Raw genomic sequence first — 21,230 nt, 5'->3', positions numbered from 1 at the left:
AATAAACCGGTCAGTTCATGTGCTTAACACGTGCGTGGCTGTTCTAGAATGTTCAGCTGTCCAAGAAAGATTCTTATCTATCATTGGCTGCTTTTTATCATGGGAGGAGCACTACCAAATGGCAGGCTTTTGCAGATTGTGTCCTTTATTCTTATTGGCTAATTTGTAATTGTTTGTCCTTTTTGTCTCCATTTCCTTTTTATGTTTTTAGTCTTATCTAAAAAATAGCCGTTAAGCTTCTCCTATAAATAGAGAGCTCTTGTAATTGTAAAAATCAGTTGATGAATGAATGAAAGTTTGATAGAGTTTATCTATTTAAAAAATCTCTGTGTCTTTACGAATCTTTGATTCCGGTGGCTAAGAGTGGTTTCTTTATCAGTGTTTGTGGTGTTACTTTATCAAACATTGTGGTGAAATCCAAATCTTCAAATCTTCATATCTTCATATCCAAGCCAGCTAGTTCAACCAGCTGAAGAATTTTAAGTTCAACCAGCACATGAAACTTAGTTCAACCAGCAGACGACGCTATTTTCTTTCTAAAGGGCCAGCTTGCTGATACGATTCAAAGTTTTTCTAATGCTTTCAATAAACCGGTCAGTTCATGTGCTTAACACGTGCGTGGCTGTTCTAGAATGTTCAGCTGTCCAAGGAAGATTCTTATCTATCATTGGCTGCTTTTTATCATGGGAGGAGCACTACCAAATGGCAGGCTTTTGCAGATTGTGTCCTTTATTCTTATTGGCTAATTTGTAATTGTTTGTCCTTTTTGTCTCCATTTCCTTTTTATGTTTTTTGTCTTATCTAAAAAATAGCCGTTAAGCTTCTCCTATAAATAGAGAGCTCTTGTAATTGTAAAACTCAGTTGATGAATGAATGAAAGTTTGATAGAGTTTATCTATTTACAAAATCTCAGTGTCTTTACGAATCTTTGATTCCGGTGGCTAAGAGTGGTTTCTTTATCAGTGTTTGTGGTGTTACTTTATCAAACATTGTGGTGAAATCCAAATTTTCATATCTGATATTATAGTTGTGGTGGAATCTTTATCAGTTGTAGTTGAAGATTTGGAGTGTTTCTAGATCTCTAATTGTGGTGGTATCTTTATCAATTTAGGGTTTAGATTCTTCTATCCTTTGTGTTCTTATTCAGAGTTTTATACTCTGTTTTAGGACTGTTACTGTTACAATTTGGGTGTTTCGTGTTCAGATCTGTTGGGTGAAGAAAGCTTGTTCTAAATTGCGTTTTTAAAGTCATAATCACGCATCAAGAACTAGTCTTTATCTTAACTACCCATGTTTGACCATGACCCTACTATCATGTTGTACGTGGATTTATGGAGAATCAACCATTGCCTCATTTACTTAGTATAAATATTATGTAGATTGGAGAAAAGAAAAACCAGCCTTTTAATTACTAGTAGCAGATGTATAAGTAATTAAAAGAGAGAAAGCCTCTTATTCTACTTTCTTTTGTACGTATAGAGTGAAATGTCCTGTTCTTATTGATTAAAAACGTTCCATATTAATTGATTTCGTTGCGAGGTTTTGACCTCTATATGAGACGTTTTTTTTCTTCAAAGACTGCATTCATTTTTAAAACAAACCATAACCTTTATTTCATAAATAAAGGTTTAAAAAGTTTTACGTAGATTATCAAATAATGATAATCTAAAATATCCTGTTTACACACGACCATTACATAATGGTTTACAATACAAATATGTTACATCAAAATCAGTTTCTTGAATGCAGTTTTTACACAATATCATACAGACATGGACTCCAAATGTTGTCCTTATTTTAGTATGCAACAGCGGAAGCTCTTAGTATTCACCTGAGAATAAACATGCTTTAAACGTCAACAAAAATGTTGGTGAGTTATAGGTTTAACCTATATATATCAAATCGTAACAATAGACCACAAGATTTCATATTTCAATACACATCCCATACATAGAGATAAAAATCATTCATATGGTGAACACCTGGTAACCGACATTAACAAGATGCATATATATAAGAATATCACCATCATTCCGGGACATCCTTCGGATATGATATAAATTTCGAAGTACTAAAGCATCCGGTACTTTGGATGGGGTTTGTTAGGCCCAATAGATCTATCTTTAGGATTCGCGTCAATTAGGGTGTCTGTTCCCCAATTCTTAGATTACCAGACTTAATAAAAAGGGGCATATTCGATTTCGATAATTCAAACATAGAATGTAGTTTCACGTACTTGTGTCTTTTTTGTAAATCATTTATAAAACCTGCATGTATTCTCATCCCAAAAATATTAGATTTTAAAAGTGGGACTATAACTCACTTTCACAGATTTTTACTTCGTCGGGAAGTAAGACTTGGCCACTAGTTGATTCACGAACCTATAACAATATATACATATATATCAAAGTATGTTCAAAATATATTTACAACACTTTTAATATATTTTGATGTTTTAAGTTTATTAAGTCAGCTGTCCTCGTTAGTAACGTACAACTAGTTGTCCACAGTTAGATGTACAAAAATAAATCGATAAATATTATCTTGAATCAATCCACGACCCAGTGTATACGTATCTCAGTATTGATCACAACTCAAACTATATATATTTTGGAATCAACCTCAACCCTGTATAGCTAACTCCAACATTCACATATAGAGTGTCTATGATTGTTCTGAAATATATATAGATGTGTCGACATGATAGGTTGAAACATTGTATACGTGTCTATGGTATCTCAAGATTACATAATATACAATACAAGTTGATTAAGTTATGGTTGGAATGGATTTGTTACCAATTTTCACGTAGCTAAAATGAGAAAAATTATCCAATCTTGTTTTACCCATAACTTCTTCATTTTAAATCCGTTTTGAGTGAATCAAATTGCTATGGTTTCATATTGAACTCTATTTTATGAATCTAATCAGAAAAAGTATAGGTTTATATTCGGAAAAAGAAGTTACAAGTCGTTTTTGTAAAGGTAGTCATTTCAGTCGAAAGAACGACGTCTAGATGACCATTTTAGAAAACATACTTCCACTTTGAGTTTAACCATAATTTTTGGATATAGTTTCATGTTCAAAATAAAAATCATTTTCCCAGAATAACAACTTTTAAATCAAAGTTTATCATAGTTTTTAATTAACTAACCCAAAACAGCCCGCGGTGTTACTACGACGGCGTAAATCCGATTTTACGGTGTTTTTCGTGTTTCCAGGTTTTAAATCATTAAGTTAGCATATAATATAGATATAGAACATGTGTTTAGTTGATTTTAAAAGTCAAGTTAGAAGGATTAACTTTTATTTGCGAACAAGTTTAGAATTAACTAAACTATGTTCTAGTGATTACAAGTTTAAACCTTCGAATAAGATAGCTTTATATGTATGAATCGAATGATGTTATGAACATCATTACTACCTCAAGTTCCTTGGATAAACCTACTGGAAATGAGAAAAATAGATCTAGCTTCAAAGGATCCTTGGATGGCTTGAAAGTTCTTGAAGCAGAATCATGACACGAAAACAATTTCAAGTAAGATTTCCACTCGAAATAAGATTGTTATAGTTATAGAAATTGAATTAAAGTTTGAATATGATTATTACCTTGTATTAGAAAGATAACCTACTGTAAGTAACAAAGGTTTCTTGATCTTGGATGATTACTTGGAATGGATTTAGAAAACTTGGAAGTAAACTTGCAATCTTGGAAGTATTCTTGATTTTATGAAACTAGAACTTTTGGAATTTATGAAGAACACTTAGAACTTGAAGATAGAACTTAAGAGAGATCAATTAGATGAAGAAAATTGAAGAATGAAAGTGTTTGTAGGTGTTTTTGGTCGTTGGTGTATGGATTAGATATAAAGGATATGTAATTTTGTTTTCATGTAAATAAGTCATGAATGATTACTCATATTTTTGTAATTTTATGAGATATTTTATGCTAGTTGCCAAATGATGGTTCCCACATGTGTTAGGTGACTCACATAGGCTACTAAGAGCTGATCATTGGAGTGTATATACCAATAGTACATACACCTAAAAGCTGTGTATTGTACGAGTACGAATACGGGAGCATACGAGTAGAATTGTTGATGAAACTGAACGAGGATGTAATTGTAAGCATTTTTGTTAAGTAGAAGTATTTTGATAAGTGTCTTGAAGTCTTTCAAAAGTGTATGAATACATATTAAAACACTACATGTATATACATTTTAACTAAGTCGTTAAGTCATCGTTAGTCGTTACATGTAAATGTTGTTTTGAAACCTTTAGGTTAACGATCTTGTTGAATGTTGTTAACCCATTGTTTATTATAACAAATGAGATGTTAAATTGTTATATTATCATGATATTATGATATATAATATATCTTAGTATGATATATATACAGTTAAATGTCGTTACAACGATAATCGTTACATATATGTCTCGTTTCGAAATCATTAAGTTAGTAGTCTTATTTTTTACATATGTATTTCATTGTTAATACACTTAATAATATATTTACTTATAATTTAACATAATTAACCAAGTGTATCAATATCTTAATATGATTCATATGTACCTAGTAAGACGTTGTTATAACGATAATCGTTATATATATCGTTTTCGAGTTTCTTAAATTAATAGTCTCATTTTAATGTATATAACTCATTGTTAAAATACCTAATGAGATACATACTTATAATAAAATCATGTTAACTATATATATAACCATATATATGTCATCGTATAGTTTTTACAAGTTTTAACGTTCGTGAATGACCGGTCAACTTGGGTGGTAAATTGTCTATGTGAAACCTATTTCAATTAATCAAGTCTTAACAAGTTTGATTGCTTAACATGTTGGAAACACTTAATCATGTAAATAACAATTTCATTTAATATATATATTAACATGGAAAAGTTCGGGTCACTACAGTACCTACCCGTTAAATAAATTTCGTCCCGAAATTTTAAGCAGTTGGAGGTGTTGACGTATCTTCTGGAAATAAATGCGGGTATTTCTTCTTCATCTGATCTTCACGCTCCCAGGTGAACTCGGGTCCTCTACGAGTATTCCATCGAACCTTAACAATCGGTATCTTGTTTTGTTTAAGTCTCTTAACCTCACGATCCATTATTTCAACGGGTTCTTCAATGAATTGAAGTTTTTCATTGATTTGGATTTCGTCCAACGGAATAGTGAGATCTTCTTTAGCAAAACATTTCTTCAAATTTGAGACGTGGAAAGTGTTATGTACAGCCGCGAGTTGTTGAGGTAGCTCCAGTTGGTAAGCTACTGGTCCGACACTATCTATAATCTTGAATGGTCCAATGTACCTTGGATTTAGTTTCCCCCGTTTACCAAATCGAACAACGCCTTTCCAAGATGAAACCTTACGCATGACCATTTCTCCAATTTCAAACTCTATATCTTTTCTTTTACTGTCCGCGTAGCTCTTTTGTCGACTCTGGGCGGTTTTCAATCTTTGTTGAATTTGGATGATTTTCTCGGTAGTTTCTTGTATTATCTCCGGACCCGTAATCTGTCTATCCCCCACTTCACTCCAACAAATCAGAGACCTGCACTTTCTACCATAAAGTGCTTCAAACGGCGCCATCTCAATGCTTGAATGGTAGCTGTTGTTGTAGGAAAATTCTGCTAACGGTAGATGTCGATCCCAACTGTTTCCGAAATCAATAACACATACTCGTAGCATGTCTTCAAGCGTTTGTATCGTCCTTTCGCTCTGTCCATCAGTTTGTGGATGATAGGCAGTACTCATGTCTAGACGAGTTCCTAATGCTTGCTGTAATGTCTGCCAGAATCTTGAAATAAATCTGCCATCCCTATCAGAGATAATAGAGATTGGTATTCCATGTCTGGAGACGACTTCCTTCAAATACAGTCGTGCTAACTTCTCCATCTTGTCATCTTCTCTTATTGGCAGGAAGTGTGCTGACTTGGTGAGACGATCAACTATTACCTAAATAGTATCATAACCACTTGCAGTCCTTGGCAATTTAGTAATGAAATCCATGGTAATGTTTTTCCATTTCCATTCCGGGATTTCAGGTTGTTGTAGTAGACCTGATGGTTTCTGATGTTCAGCTTTGACCTTAGAACACGTCAAACATTCTCCTACATATTTAGCAATATCGGCTTTCATACCTGGCCACCAAAAATGTTTCTTAAGATCCTTGTACATCTTCCCCAGTCCAGGATGTATTGAGTATCTGGTTTTATGAGCTTCTCTAAGTACCATTTCTCTCATATCTCCAAATTTTGGTACCCAAATTCTTTCAGCCCTATACCGGGTTCCATCTTCCCGAATATTAAGATGCTTCTCCGATCCTTTGGGTATTTCATTCTTTAAATTTCCCTCTTTTAAAACTCCTTGTTGCGCCTCCTTTATTTGAGTAGTAAGGTTATTATGAATCATTATATTCATAGATTTTACTCGAATGGGTTCTCTGTCCTTTCTACTCATGGCGTCGGCTACCACATTTGCCTTCCCCGGGTGGTAACAAATCTCAAAGTCGTAATCATTCAACAATTCAATCCACCTACGCTGCCTCATGTTCAGTTGTTTCTGATTAAATATGTGTTGAAGACTTTTGTGGTCGTTATATATAATACTTTTGACCCCATATAAGTAGTGCCTCCAAGTCTTTAATGCAAAAACAACCGCACCTAATTCCAAATCATGTGTCGTATAATTTTGCTCGTGAATCTTCAATTGTCTAGACGCATAAGCAATCACCTTCGTCCATTGCATTAATACACAACCGAGACCTTGCTTTGATGCGTCACAATAAATCACAAAATCATCATTCCCTTCAGGCAATGAAAATATAGGTGCCGTAGTTAGCTTTTTCTTCAATAATTGAAACGCCTTCTCTTGTTCATCCTTCCATTCAAATTTCTTCCCTTTATGCGTTAATGCAGTCAAGGGTTTTGCTATTTTGGAGAAATCTTGGATGAATCTTCTGTAGTAACCAGCCAATCCTAAAAATTGACGTATATGCTTCGGAGTTTTTGGGGTTTCCCACTTTTCAACGGTTTTGATCTTTGCCGGGTCCACCTGGATACCTTCTTTGTTCACTATGTGACCGAGGAATTGAACTTCTTCCAACCAAAATGCACACTATGAAAACTTAGCGTACAGTTTTTCGTTCCTCAATACTTCTAGCACTTTTCTCAAATGTTCTTCGTGCTCTTGATCATTCTTTGAGTAAATAAGTATGTCATCGATGAAAACAATGACAAACTTGTCAAGATATGGCCCACACACTCGGTTGATAAGGTCCATGAAGATAGCTGGTGCGTTAGTCAATCCAAACGGCATAACCATAAACTCGTAATGACCATAACGCGTCCTAAAAGCAGTTTTTGGAATATCATTCTCCTTTACTCGCATTTGATGATATCCAGAACGCAAATCGATCTTCGAATAAACCGACGAGCCTTGTAGTTGATCAAATAAGTCGTCAATTCTCGGCAGTGGATAACGGTTTTTGATGGTAAGTTTGTTCAACTCTCTGTAGTCAATACACAACCTAAATGTACCATCTTTCTTCTTGACAAACAAAACAGGAGCTCCCCATGGTGATGTGCTTGGTCGAATGAAACCACGTTCTAATAGTTCTTGCAGTTGGCTTTGCAGTTCTTTCATCTCATTGGGTGCGAGTCTATAAGGAGCACGAGCTATTGGTGCAGCTCCTGGTACAAGATCTATTTGAAATTCAACAGATCGATGTGGAGGTAGTCCCGGTAATTCTTTCGGAAATACATCGGGAAATTCTTTTGCGACGGGAACATCATTGATGCTCTTTTCTTCAGTTTGTACTTTCTCGACGTGTGCTAGAACAGTATAGCAACCTTTTCTTATTAGTTTTTGTGCCTTCAAATTACTAATAAGATGTAGCTTCATGTTGCCCTTTTCTCCGTAAACCATTAAGGGTTCTCCTTCTTCTCGTACAATGTGAATTGCATTTTTATAACATACGATCTCTGCTTTCGCCTTCTTCAGCCAGTCCATGCCAACTATTACATCAAAACTCCCTAACTCTACTGGTATCAAATCAATCTTAAATATTTCGCTACTCAGTTTAATTTCTCGATTCCGGCATATATTATCTGCTGAAATTTATTTACCGTTTGCTAATTCGAGTAAAAGTTTACTATCCAATGGCGTCAATGGACAACTTAATTTAGCACAAAAATCTCTATCATATAGCTTCTATCCGCACCCGAATCAAATAAAATGTAAGAAGATTTATTATCAATAAGAAACGTACACGTAACAAGCTCCGGGTCTTCCTGTGCCTCTGCCGCATTAATATTGAAAACTCTTCCGCGGCCTTGTCCATTCGTGTTCTCCTGGTTCGGGCAATTTCTAATAATGTGGCCCGGTTTTCCATATTTATAACAAACTACATTGGCATAAATTGCTCCGACACTACTTGCTCCGCCATTACTCGTTCCGACACCATTTGTTCCTTTTGTTCTGTTAACTCCTGGTCCGTAGACCTCACACTTCGCCGCGCTATGACCATTTCTTTTACACTTGTTGCAAAATTTGGTGCAGAACCCCGAGTGATACTTTTCACACCTTTGGCATAGCTGCTTCTGATTATTGTTGTTGTTGTGGTTGTTATTGTTGTTGGGATGATTGTTGTAGTTGTTGTTGTTGTTGTTGTTGTTGTTGGGCCATTTGTTGTAGTTGCGATTGATGTTGCGATTGTTGGGATAATTGTTGCGATTATTATTGTAATTGCTGTTGTTGTTGTATTGGTGATTCTTATCACCGTTTTCCTCCCACTTTCTTTTGACTTGCTTCACATTGGCCTCTTCAGCCGTCTGTTCTTTAATTCTTTCCTCAATCTGGTTCACTAGTTTGTGAGCCATTCTACATGCCTGTTGTATGGAGGCGGGCTCGTGTGAACTTATATCTTCTTGGATTCTTTCCGGTAATCCTTTCACAAACGCGTCGATCTTCTCTTCCTCATCTTCGAACGCTCCCGGACACAATAGGCACAATTCTGTGAATCATCTTTCGTACGTGGTAATATCAAATCCTTGGGTTCGTAACCCTCTAAGTTCTGTCTTGAGCTTATTGACCTCGGTTCTGGGACGGTACTTCTCGTTCATCAAGTGCTTGAATGCTGACCACGGTAGTGCGTACGCATCATCTTATCCCACTTGCTCTAGATAGGTATTCCACCATGTTAACGCAGAACCTGTGAAGGTATGCGTAGCGTACTTCACTTTGTCCTCTTCAGTACACTTACTTATGTCAAACCCCGTTTCAATCCGATCGGTCCTTCGGTTCCATCAAATTCCAAAGGTTTGCAGGCAGTGAATTCTTTGTAGGTGCATCCTACACGATTTCCTGTACTGCTAGATCCAAGGTTATTGTTGGTATGTAGCGCAGCCTGTACTGCGGCTATGTTTGAAGCTAGAAAAGTACTGAATTCCTCTTCATTCATATTCACGGTGTGGCGAGTAGTCGGTGCCATTTCCTTCAAATTAGTCAAATGGAACAAGTTAATCATACAGAATATTAAGAGTAGTTAATAGTATTTCGTAGCATAATATGAACTCATTTATAAAAGCTTTTTCTTCATATTAGCGTTTTATAAGTTTAAATTCGGGTAGTACCTACCCGTTAAGTTCATACTTAGTAGCTAATATACAATTCAACTACTACAATTCTATATGAAAAACTGATTATAATAATATTTCGCTTTCAAACTTTTATACAATATTTTACAAACTTACAATACCGCTTATTTTACATAAAGCATGAAATATAGCATACAATAACTTTGATACAAGATAGTTGTGAAGATAATTCTAACTAGTACACAAGTCGTTCAGCAAAGGCAATAAAGGCACGTAATTCATACGTCCAGAAACAAGTCATGCATTCTGGTTTTACTAGGACTAATTCCCATCCTTGGTCTTGTGGAACATAACCGTTATGGCCGTTGATAAGACAGCGTGTTGTAACGTCGTCAAAGGGACGAGGGTTACGTAATGACCAACAGTCTCGTAATAACCTAAAAACCTCATTTCTTACCCCAATTACCGACTCCGTCACTTGTGGGAACGTTTTGTTTAATAGTTGTAGCCCGATGTTCTTTTTCTCACTTTGGTGAGAAGCGAACATTACTAACCCGTAAGCATAGCATGCTTCTTTATGTTGCATGTTAGCCGCTTTTTCTAAATCATGAAGTCCTATATTCGGATACATTGAGTCAAAATAATTTCTTAACCCGTTGCGTAAAATAGCATTTGGGTTCCCCGCAATATATGCGTCAAAGTAAACACATCGTAACTTATGGGTTTCCCAATGTGATATCCCCCATCTTTCAAACGAAAGTCTCTTATAAACCAAGACATTATTGGAACGTTCTTCGAATGTCTTACATACTGATTTCGCCGTAAATAGTTGTGCCGAAGAATACTGACCGACTCTAGACAAGATTTCATCAATCATGTCTCCGGGTAGGTCTCTTAAAATATTGGGTTGTCTATCCATTTTGTGTTTTTATACTGTAAAATAGACAAGAGTTAGATTCATAAAAAAAAATACTTATTAATACAAGCAATTTTTACATATATCATAAAGCATAAGCACACTATATTACATATATTACACCACACGAATACAACTATCTTATTCCGACTCGCTCGTTTCTTCTTCTTCGGTTTTGGTTCGTTTTTCCAAGTTTCTAGGGATATATGATGTTCCCCTAATACGAGCTGTCGTTTTCCACAACGGTTTAGAAAAACCTGGTGGTTTAGAGGTTCCCGGGTCATTGTTACAACTTAAGGGCTTCGGGGGTTGACGATACATATAAAGTTCATCGGGGTTGGAATTAGATTTCTCTATTTTTATGCCCTTTCCCTTATTATTTTCTTTTGCCTTTTTAAACTCAGTTGGGGTAATTTCTATAACATCATCGGAATTCTCGTCGGAATCCGATTCATCGGAGAATTGGTAATCCTCCCAATATTTTGCTTCCTTGGCGGAAACACCATTGAACATAATTAACCTTGGTCGGTTGGTTGGGGATTTTCTTTTACTTAACTGTTTTATTATTTCCCCCACCGGTTCTATTTCCTCCTCCGGTTCCTCCTCTTCCGGTTCTGATTCTTCTTCCGGTTCTTCTTCGGGAACTTGTGAATCAGTCCAATATATATTCGACTCTTCGTTATTATTAGGTGAGTCAATGGGATTTGTGCTAGAGGTAGACATCTATCACACAATATCAAACATGTTAAGAGATTAATATATCACATAATATATACATGTTAATAATATATAGTTTCCAACAAAAATGTTAAGCAATCATTTTTAAAGAAAACACGGTCGAAGTCCAGACTCACTAATTCATCCTAACAAACTCGATAAGACACACTAATGCAAATTTTCTGGTTCTCTAAGACCAACGCTCGGATACCAACTGAAATGTCCCGTTCTTATTGATTAAAAACGTTCCATATTAATTGATTTCGTTGCGAGGTTTTGACCTCTATATGAGACGGTTTTTTTCTTCAAAGACTACATTCATTTTTAAAACAAACCATAACCTTTATTTCATAAATAATGGTTTAAAAAGCTTTACATAGATTATCAAATAATGATAATAAAAAATATCCTGTTTACACACGACCATTACATAATGGTTTACAATACAAATATGTTACATCGAAATCAGTTTCTTGAATGCAGTTTTTACACAATATCATACAGACATGGACTCCAAATCTTGTCCTTATTTTAGTATGCAACAGCGGAAGCTCTTAGTATTCACCTGAGAATAAACATGCTTTAAACGTCAACAAAAATGTTGGTGAGTTATAGGTTTAACCTATATATATCAAATCGTAACAATAGACCACAAGATTTCATATTTCAATACACATCCCATACATAGAGATAAAAATCATTCATATGGTGAACACCTGGTAACCGACATTAACAAGATGCATATATATAAGAATATCCCCATCATTCCGGGACACCCTTCGGATATGATATAAATTTCGAAGTACTAAAGCATCCGGTACTTTGGATGGGGTTTGTTAGGCCCAATAGATCTATCTTTAGGATTCGCGTCAATTAGGGTGTCTGTTCCCTAATTCTTAGATTACCAGACTTAATAAAAAGGGGCATATTCGATTTCGATAATTCAACCATAGAATGTAGTTTCACGTACTTGTGTCTATTTTGTAAATCATTTATAAAACCTGCATGTATTCTCATCCCAAAAATATTATATTTTAAAAGTGGGACTATAACTCACTTTCACAGATTTTTACTTCGTCGGGAAGTAAGACTTGGCCACTGGTTGATTCACGAACCTATAAAAATATATACATATATATCAAAGTATGTTCAAAATATATTTACAACACTTTTAATATATTTTGATGTTTTAAGTTTATTAAGTCAGCTGTCCTCGTTAGTAACGTACAACTAGTTGTCCACAGTTAGATGTACAGAAATAAATCGATAAATATTATCTTGAATCAATCCACGACCCAGTGTATACGTATCTCAGTATTGATCACAACTCAAACTATATATATTTTGGAATCAACCTCAACCCTGTATAGCTAACTCCAACATTCACATATAGAGTGTCTATGGTTGTTCCGAAATATATATAGATGTGTCGACATGATAGGTCAAAACATTGTATACGTGTCTATGGTATCTCAAGATTACATAATATACAATACAAGTTGATTAAGTTATGGTTGGAATAGATTTGTTACCAATTTTCACGTAGCTAAAATGAGAAAAATTATCCAATCTTGTTTTACCCATAACTTCTTCATTTTAAATCCGTTTTGAGTAAATCAAATTGCTATGGTTTCATATTGAACTCTATTTTATGAATCTAAACAGAAAAAGTATAGGTTTATAGTCAGAAAAATAAGTTACAAGTCGTTTTTGTAAAGGTAGTCATTTCAGTCGAAAGAACGACGTCTAGATGACCATTTTAGAAAACATACTTCCACTTTGAGTTTAACCATAATTTTTGGATATAGTTTCATGTTCATAATAAAAATCATTTTCCCAGAATAACAACTTTTAAATCAAAGATTATCATAGTTTTTAATTAACTAACCCAAAACAGCCCGCGTCGTTACTACGACGGCGTGAATCCGGTTTTACGGTATTTTTCGTGTTTCCAGGTTTTAAATCATTAAGTTAGCATATCATATAGATATAGAACATGTGTTTAGTTGATTTTAAAAGTCAAGTTAGAAGGATTAACTTTTATTTGCGAACAAGTTTAGAATTAACTAAACTATGTTCTAGTGATTACAAGTTTAAACCTTCGAATAAGATAGCTTTATATGTATGGATCGAATGATGTTATGAACATCATTACTATCTCAAGTTCCTTGGATAAACCTACTGGAAATGAGAAAAATAGATCTAGCTTCAAAGGATCCTTGGATGGCTTGAAAGTTCTTGAAGCAGAATCATGACACGAAAACAATTTCAAGTAAGATTTCCACTCGAAATAAGATTGTTATAGTTATAGAAATTGAATTAAAGTTTGAATATGATTATTACCTTGTATTAGAAAGATAACCTACTGTAAGTAACAAAGGTTTCTTGATCTTGGATGATTACTTGGAATGGATTTAGAAAACTTGGAAGTAAACTTGCAATCTTGGAAGTATTCTTGATTTTATGAAACTAGAACTTTTGGAATTTATGAAGAACACTTAGAACTTGAAGATAGAACTTGAGAGAGATCAATTAGATGAAGAAAATTGAAGAATGAAAGTGTTTGTAGGTGTTTTTGGTCGTTGGTGTATGGATTAGATATAAAGGATATGTAATTTTGTTTTCATGTAAATAAGTCATGAATGATTACTCATATTTTTGTAATTTTATGAGATATTTCATGCTAGTTGCCAAATGATGGTTCCCACATGTGTTAGGTGACTCACATGGGCTGCTAAGAGCTGATCATTGGAGTGTATATACCAATAGTACATACATCTAAAAGCTGTGTATTGTACGAGTACGAATACGGGTGCATACGAGTAGAATTGTTGATGAAACTGAACGAGGATGTAATTGTAAGCATTTTTGTTAAGTAGAAGTATTTTGATAAGTGTCTTGAAGTCTTTCAAAAGTGTATGAATACATATTAAAACACTACATGTATATACATTTTAACTGAGTCGTTAAGTCATCGTTAGTCGTTACATGTAAATGTTGTTTTGAAACCTTTAGGTTAACGATCTTGTTGAATGTTGTTAACCCATTGTTTATTATAACAAATGAGATGTTAAATTGTTATATTATCATAATATTATGATATATAATATATCTTAGTATGATATATATACAGTTAAATGTCGTTACAACGATAATCCTTACATATATGTCTCGTTTCGAAATCATTAAGTTAGTAGTCTTATTTTTTACATATGTATTTCATTGTTAATACACTTAATAATATATTTACTTATCATTTAACATAATTAACCAAGTGTATCAATATCTTAATATGATTCATATGTACCTAGTAAGACGTTGTTATAACGATAATCGTTATATATATCGTTTTCGAGTTTCTTAAATTAATAGTCTCATTTTTATGTATATAACTCATTGTTAAAATACCTAATGAGATACGTACTTATAATAAAATCATGTTAACTATATATATAACCATATATATGTCATCGTATAGTTTTTACAAGTTTTAACGTTCGTGAATCACCGGTCAACTTGGGTGGTCAATTGTCTATATGAAACCTATTTCAATTAATCAAGTCTTAACAAGTTTGATTGCTTAACATGTTGGAAACACTTAATCATGTAAATAACAATTTCATTTAATATATATATATATAAATATGAAAAAGTTCGGATCACTACATACAGTGTGAATGAGAGAGATAGCCTTTAGTATTGTACCAAGAGTGCTTTACTAAAGAGAATAGGGATAGCGTCTTGTTTACTTGTTTTACTGTAACTTGTATTGAGAGAGAGAGAGAGAGAGAAAAGCAATAAAGCAATTCTTCCTTATATTTTGTGTTTGTTTTATTTATGTTTTTTTTTTTTCATCATATACTACAAACACCCAAACTAAATATCTTTTGCAAGATGGTTGAGTTGCTTAAATCTTGTAACGGATCAATATTATATTATATTATATTATACATTTATAAAAGAATAAAAAAAAACAATTGAGCAGTAGATTGTGTACAAATTAAATAAAAATACATTAATGTCACCATTACAATTAGTTTGAAACTATCAAAATATGGATTTTTGTAACGACTGACTTTAAATATTATCGTCAAGGTGCAAAAAAAGCCTTATACTTTTTAATAATTGACATAATAAAAGTCAACATTAACCGCTTTTTACAATAAATTGATGCATCTTAAACATAGTTCTAGTACCATCGTTAGAATTCTTTTTTAAATATTTTGATAAATTTAACTTACCCGAACGTATTAAAAAGTCAACTATGATTATTTTTATTAAAATTAAAACTTTGGGAATAAACTAAAAGTGGTCATACATAATTCCAACCACAACATTCAAACTTATGAATATTATACATACCATGAAAGTCACCTTTATTCGAATATTCGCCAACAAAGGGACGTGATATGATATTAACCGTCAAAAATAAATCGACGATCTCAAGGTGTGATGATAACAAACTAATTTACTTAATATAATGTGAGCTTGATTTCGGCACTATTTGTGAAACATAACATATACGCCAAGTATGAATAAATGATATCGGCATGATATTATATGAAACGCCATCATAAAACTAAAGTAATGTAGAAACTGAATATTTTTATATTTTAAATAAAAATTATGATTAAAGATATTAGTTTGACACACTTTATAAATTTATACAGAACTTCAACTTTTTATTTCAAACTGATAAAGAATTGTTATAAATTCTAGCACTTAAACTCGTAACATCTTCATAAGGCCGGCTTAAATATAATCAATATTTAGGATTCTTACGCTAGGAGATACACCAACAACGTGCCTGCCCATCACACCTATATAGGAGTATAACTCTGATAATATATGTAACGTTCCAAAGTTAAAGCAAATGATTAATGGCTCAGTTAGCTCAAATTATACATGTGGTAATTAACTCAAGTTTCACAAAACTAACGATTTGTTGAAGGTAGGTATCAAATCGGTGTCTTCGCCCTTTGATCAAACAAGAATGTTCGTTACCTCTAGATCGGTTAAGTCTATTCGATTTGCCAAAGTGGAGGGAAAACTTATCAAGTCGAGCTTGAAAAGTAAGCAAGCTAGTGCAGCTGCCAATAAGCTTGGCTTCTTATGAATGACTTTGATGGCGTGGGTGACCCCTCGGGTTAATTTTGGTGTTGTGGTTTGATTTGTGATAGTCTGGTCATTCAGTTTTTTGATTGTTTCATGCTACTTGTTCATGTTTGTTTTTTTCTTCCTTTAACTCTTTTTCAGCCGCTTGTATTTGTTTTAGTCTTACTCTGATTTGTTCTAGTGGTTTGTGTTTGTTGACTTCTTGGTTGATTTTGTATGGTTTTTTGGGTTAGTTTATTTTTGGAAGAAAATTTTCCTTTTATTTATTTTATATATGTTTGTTTTTTCCTGAAGGAAAAAATGTCAATTGTCTAGAATTTAATAAGGTTACAAGTAAGGATGACAATGGATGCTCATTTTATAAAATTCACTCGATCCGATTAATTTATAATGGATATAGATGAAGTAAATGGATGAATAATGAATATTGATATGAATACGGATGATCTAAATATTTTGTGGATCGAATATGGATGACAATTTATCAGCTATTAATATAACCATTAATATCCGAAATACATCCATACATACATAAATATGTACTAAAATACATGGATATGTATACATATCGATATATATACATATAACCTACAAAATTATGAATTATTAATGAAAATAAGGGTTATGAAATTTAAAATTATTAAATTGTTCCAAATAATATTGAATCTAACGCATTTGGATTAGTTAAACATAATATTGTAACATATTTTGGTCAACTGAATCCACAGTTGACTGCAAATTACTCCGTATAATCAAAACAAGTGCTATAAACTAAAACCAAAAAATATACATTTACATTTGTTATAATCTATATTTAACTGGAAAAATCGTCGTTAGATTAACATTTTATTTAATATCAAATAGATATTCATTAACTCAATTAATGTAACGGATATAGATATGGATGGATAAACTGAAATTAAATGAATATAAAAATTAATATGAATGAAAAAATTTTAAATGAATATATATAAATATAACATCATTCAATTCATGGACACGTGATTCTATCATGCCTACTTTAACTTGCTCAATTGTCATGAAAAATGAATAAGTCCCAATATAATATGGATGAAGATTCAAAAGGCTAAAGCATTAAAATAGTGATTTGAAGGGTGAACAGTTAATGCTTAATGAAAGACGATTGTGGGAGTAGTTGATTTCTTTTGAAGCGAATACTCGCTTTTTTGTGGTTTTCATTCTAAAAAGTGCTCACTTTATTTTATTAGTACTTTTCTTTGTTGAAAAATATGAAATGTGCATATGTAAGATATTCTCATATTTAATGCAAAAGTGTAGGGAAAAAAAAAAAAAAAAGCTGTAAAGTGTAATCAAGTTAAATTGGTTTTAACTTTTAAGAAGTTATTAGACCATATGTTACAGTGACTATGACGTGAAGGTAAATTTGATATTTTTGGAGTAGCGTCAAGATTTTGACTGTTACGTAACAGTGTCAATTTTTGAAGTCGTATTATCGTGAATGTCATATTTGAATGAGAGTTTTGAGTAACATGGTAAAATATGATTGATTATAAAATAAATAAATTAATAATATGAATATATGCATGTTTATTTTTATTGATGGTAATCAATGTCACGTCACAACTTTGATCGTCAGATGTGTGACTAACGCCTCTAGAAGTGAAAAGTGAAGCCACACAATAACCGTTTGTGAGCGTCAAAATGGTGCCAGCTTGGAGTCAAATCCATTTTGACGTTGCATAACCATCAATCTTAGATAGTTGGTTACACTGTTAATTATGGTTATAGCCCCTATAGTTAATTCGTGTGTATAATTATAAAGAGTAGCTAGGTTTCATTGTGAGGTGGCTTCACCGGTTGAGGGTGCTTCTACTATGCCTCATGGTGTTAAAAGTGTTAAAAAATTAGTGTGAAATCCCGAGCTAAAAATTAAAGGATAAACGCAAGGCTAAGAAGGATAAGGGTTCGTTTATACTTCGGGACGAAGTGGAAGTGGATTATTCGGATGACTCACAAGAGGGTTTTGAGAAAGGTTTGGCGGACGATGCGCCAGGTACAACTGGTTTTAGATTGCATGGTGCAGGTTCGTCGACCCGGGTTGATGTTGGTGGTGAAGCGATTCGGAACGTTAGCTTTTTTGAGGAGCTTGAGAAGGAAGGCCCGCTTCCTCCCCGAGTGCCGGGTGTTAGGATTGATTGTTCTTCAACAAAGATTAAAAATTATTGGGGTTGGGGGGGGGGGGGGGGGGGGGGAGTTATTAAATCGATTGAAGGTGAGCGGGGTGATTGTTTAACCAATCATAAAGACTCCGAAGGGTAAAGAGGTGATCAAGTAGTTTGTGCCGGTTTAGTTTTGTTTTTTATTTTGATATGTCATTTTACAGGTAGTTATTGGCACATTGTGATGGTTCTTGACTTTTTGATAGTCCCGGGATTGGTTGCGATACGGTTTGCTTAAGGCTCGCGCTTAGTCAATTTTTGCTCTTTGGTGAATGTTAGGGTTGTTCACTGCCTCCGAGCCTTGTAGTGCTTTTGTCTCGTCTGTATCTTTTGTTTGTTTTTTTCATTTATTGATGAAAAGGATTTATTTTTATCTTATTTTTATTTTAGTAAATATAAGTATATATATATATATATATATATATATATATATATATATATATATATATATATATATATATATATATATATATATATATATATATATATATATATATATATATATAGGTTTCATTTTCCTGTAATTAATGAGAATGCTCTCTTTTGATTCATATTCAAGTTAAATGTTTATTGATCCATTATTTTAAAGTTACATGGGCCTTGTATTTTACCTTTGTACCATTATAAACCTCTTGCATGTAATTTGTTTGGTATTCTTCATTGATTTAATGAAGATATATTATCTATTAATATAATTTTTCACGAAAAAAAAATATTCAAGCTAAATGATCACGCCTCACACTTTCCCATTTGCTAATCATCATAATCATAAAGTAATGATAAATGTTTAATTGAAAATCATTAACAACATATATTAAATCTCTCGACAACTTTGAAAAGGATTTGTATACTATTGCTATCCATATATGTGTGAATGTTATTGTTAGATACCTCTGCAATAAAATTACTCGGTATATAGAATGTCCTAAATAGGCCTATTATTGTTGCTCTAGTATGTTTGGGCTGCGCGCAATAAAAGACCATTTAGCCATGCTGGCAGAAATGCATAGGAGGTTAATGATGCAATTGTGATCATATTAGACTCAAACTCATGGGTTTAAGAGTTAAAAAGACTAGAAATGTCTTAAAAGTAGCTGAGATATAAGGGAACACTCTATGAAAAAGACGAATCTCCGAATACAACCGAAAAAAGAAAAATCTACCGAGCTCAAACTAAACACTAAAAACCTCGAGCTCACAACTAAAAAACAACCAACCAAATAAATGGATGCCAAACATAAACCAAATACAGAAACAAATAAAAAGCCCAATAAAGAAACAACAACGGGGCAATAAGAGAATAATATCCTTCAAGAACCGCAACTACAACAATGACACAGTCAAATATCCTTCACAAAGTCTTCAAATTGTTTCATCTCGGCTGTTGAAGGTGTGAAGAATTTGATCAATGAAACAAGACGTGACTTGATGAACAAGGCGCTTGACTTGGTGAACTAGTCGTAGGGAGCTTGACTTGGTGAACTAGTCGTAGAGATTTTGTTGCCTTAATTAAATCTTTTAGTAGGAATGGAGTATGAAGCAAGTAATAGATATTTATGAAATGTCTTTTGCTTGGTGGACAAGTTTAACTCTTCCTATAAATTGTAACCCCTAGCCTCATTACAATGTGTGCACAATAATATAAGAAAATCTCTTATTTGCACCATTGGAGTAAACCATTCTCCGCGTTTTGAAGTTGGGATATAACCACGTTAAATACTCGTGTCGTTTGTACTTTATTTATCGTTTTAATTCGTTTGTCGTTTGTGGGTAAGTGATTCGCATAAATCACTTGTCTTGTTAGGGCCTACCGAAATCCTAACAAGTGGTATCATAGCTCAAGGTTCGAGTATGGGCACGATGGCGAATTGAAAGCATGGTGAAGAACGACGGGTATATGATGTGATGCAACATGTATCATGATCATGGGATCAGTCAACGAGGTCGATGATCGGATCGATGGGTCTTGTTGCTGAGAGATTTTTGGGAAGATCAGGGTATCGGATCAAAGTTATCATTCCTTGCGGTCCCATTCATGGGAATGATGAACTTTCAAAATTCGGATATGTAATAACCTGCCTTTTTCCGTTAAATTATTTTAACGCCCGTCTTTTTTTTTTTAATACCTTTCGTATCTAGATTTGTACCTTCCGTTAATTAGCGTTTTAATATTCCCGTTATTTAATTATAACATCTCTCGTTTACTCTAGCGTATTTAAAATAATTCATTTGATTAATTCACGCACCCGCTTTCAAACTCGAGGGACCAAAGTCGCCAAGGGACCAAACTAGTTGACTAGGTCAACTAGTCAAGCCCCTCCCCACCACTCATTCATCTTTCACCTCCCCTCTTCCATTTTGATACTTTCACTTTTCTCTCAAACCCCAACATCAAAGAATCATCATCTAAATTCAATCTAGGAAGCTCATCACAAAACGAATTACATATTTGGAATCCTTGCATCTTCCTCTTCAATTCCATACCAACTTCATCTTTTTTGGGTAACTTTTCTAAAATCTCTAATTTTAAGAATTAGACCTTTAAACTTAAAAGTGTGTTAATTAGTGTCTATGGCTCAAGTCTAACATGAATATGTGATTCGTTTACTCGATCTTATTATTTTGGTGTAACTAGCATGAACTTGAAAATGAGTGTGTTTAA

The 21,230-nt window shown here is 33.5% G+C and overlaps 1 protein-coding gene across 1 annotated transcript in view; it reads left to right on the top strand.

Moving 5' to 3' along the window:
* Positions 1-18,806, top strand: part of LOC139842379 (uncharacterized) — a 125,482-nt gene extending 106,676 nt beyond the window's left edge. The window contains exons 7-8 of the mRNA XM_071832526.1: positions 18,285-18,576; positions 18,733-18,806. Of these exons, the coding sequence (XP_071688627.1) occupies positions 18,285-18,576; positions 18,733-18,806 (366 nt within the window). The remainder of the gene's footprint in view (positions 1-18,284; positions 18,577-18,732) is intronic.
* The last annotated feature ends 2,424 nt before the right edge of the window (positions 18,807-21,230 follow it).

This window comes from Rutidosis leptorrhynchoides, chromosome 4, assembly GCF_046630445.1.
Source record: "Rutidosis leptorrhynchoides isolate AG116_Rl617_1_P2 chromosome 4, CSIRO_AGI_Rlap_v1, whole genome shotgun sequence".
NCBI lineage: Eukaryota > Viridiplantae > Streptophyta > Magnoliopsida > Asterales > Asteraceae > Rutidosis > Rutidosis leptorrhynchoides.
Note: the sequence above shows the minus strand (reverse complement) of the source record. Positions and strands in the feature narration are given on the sequence as shown.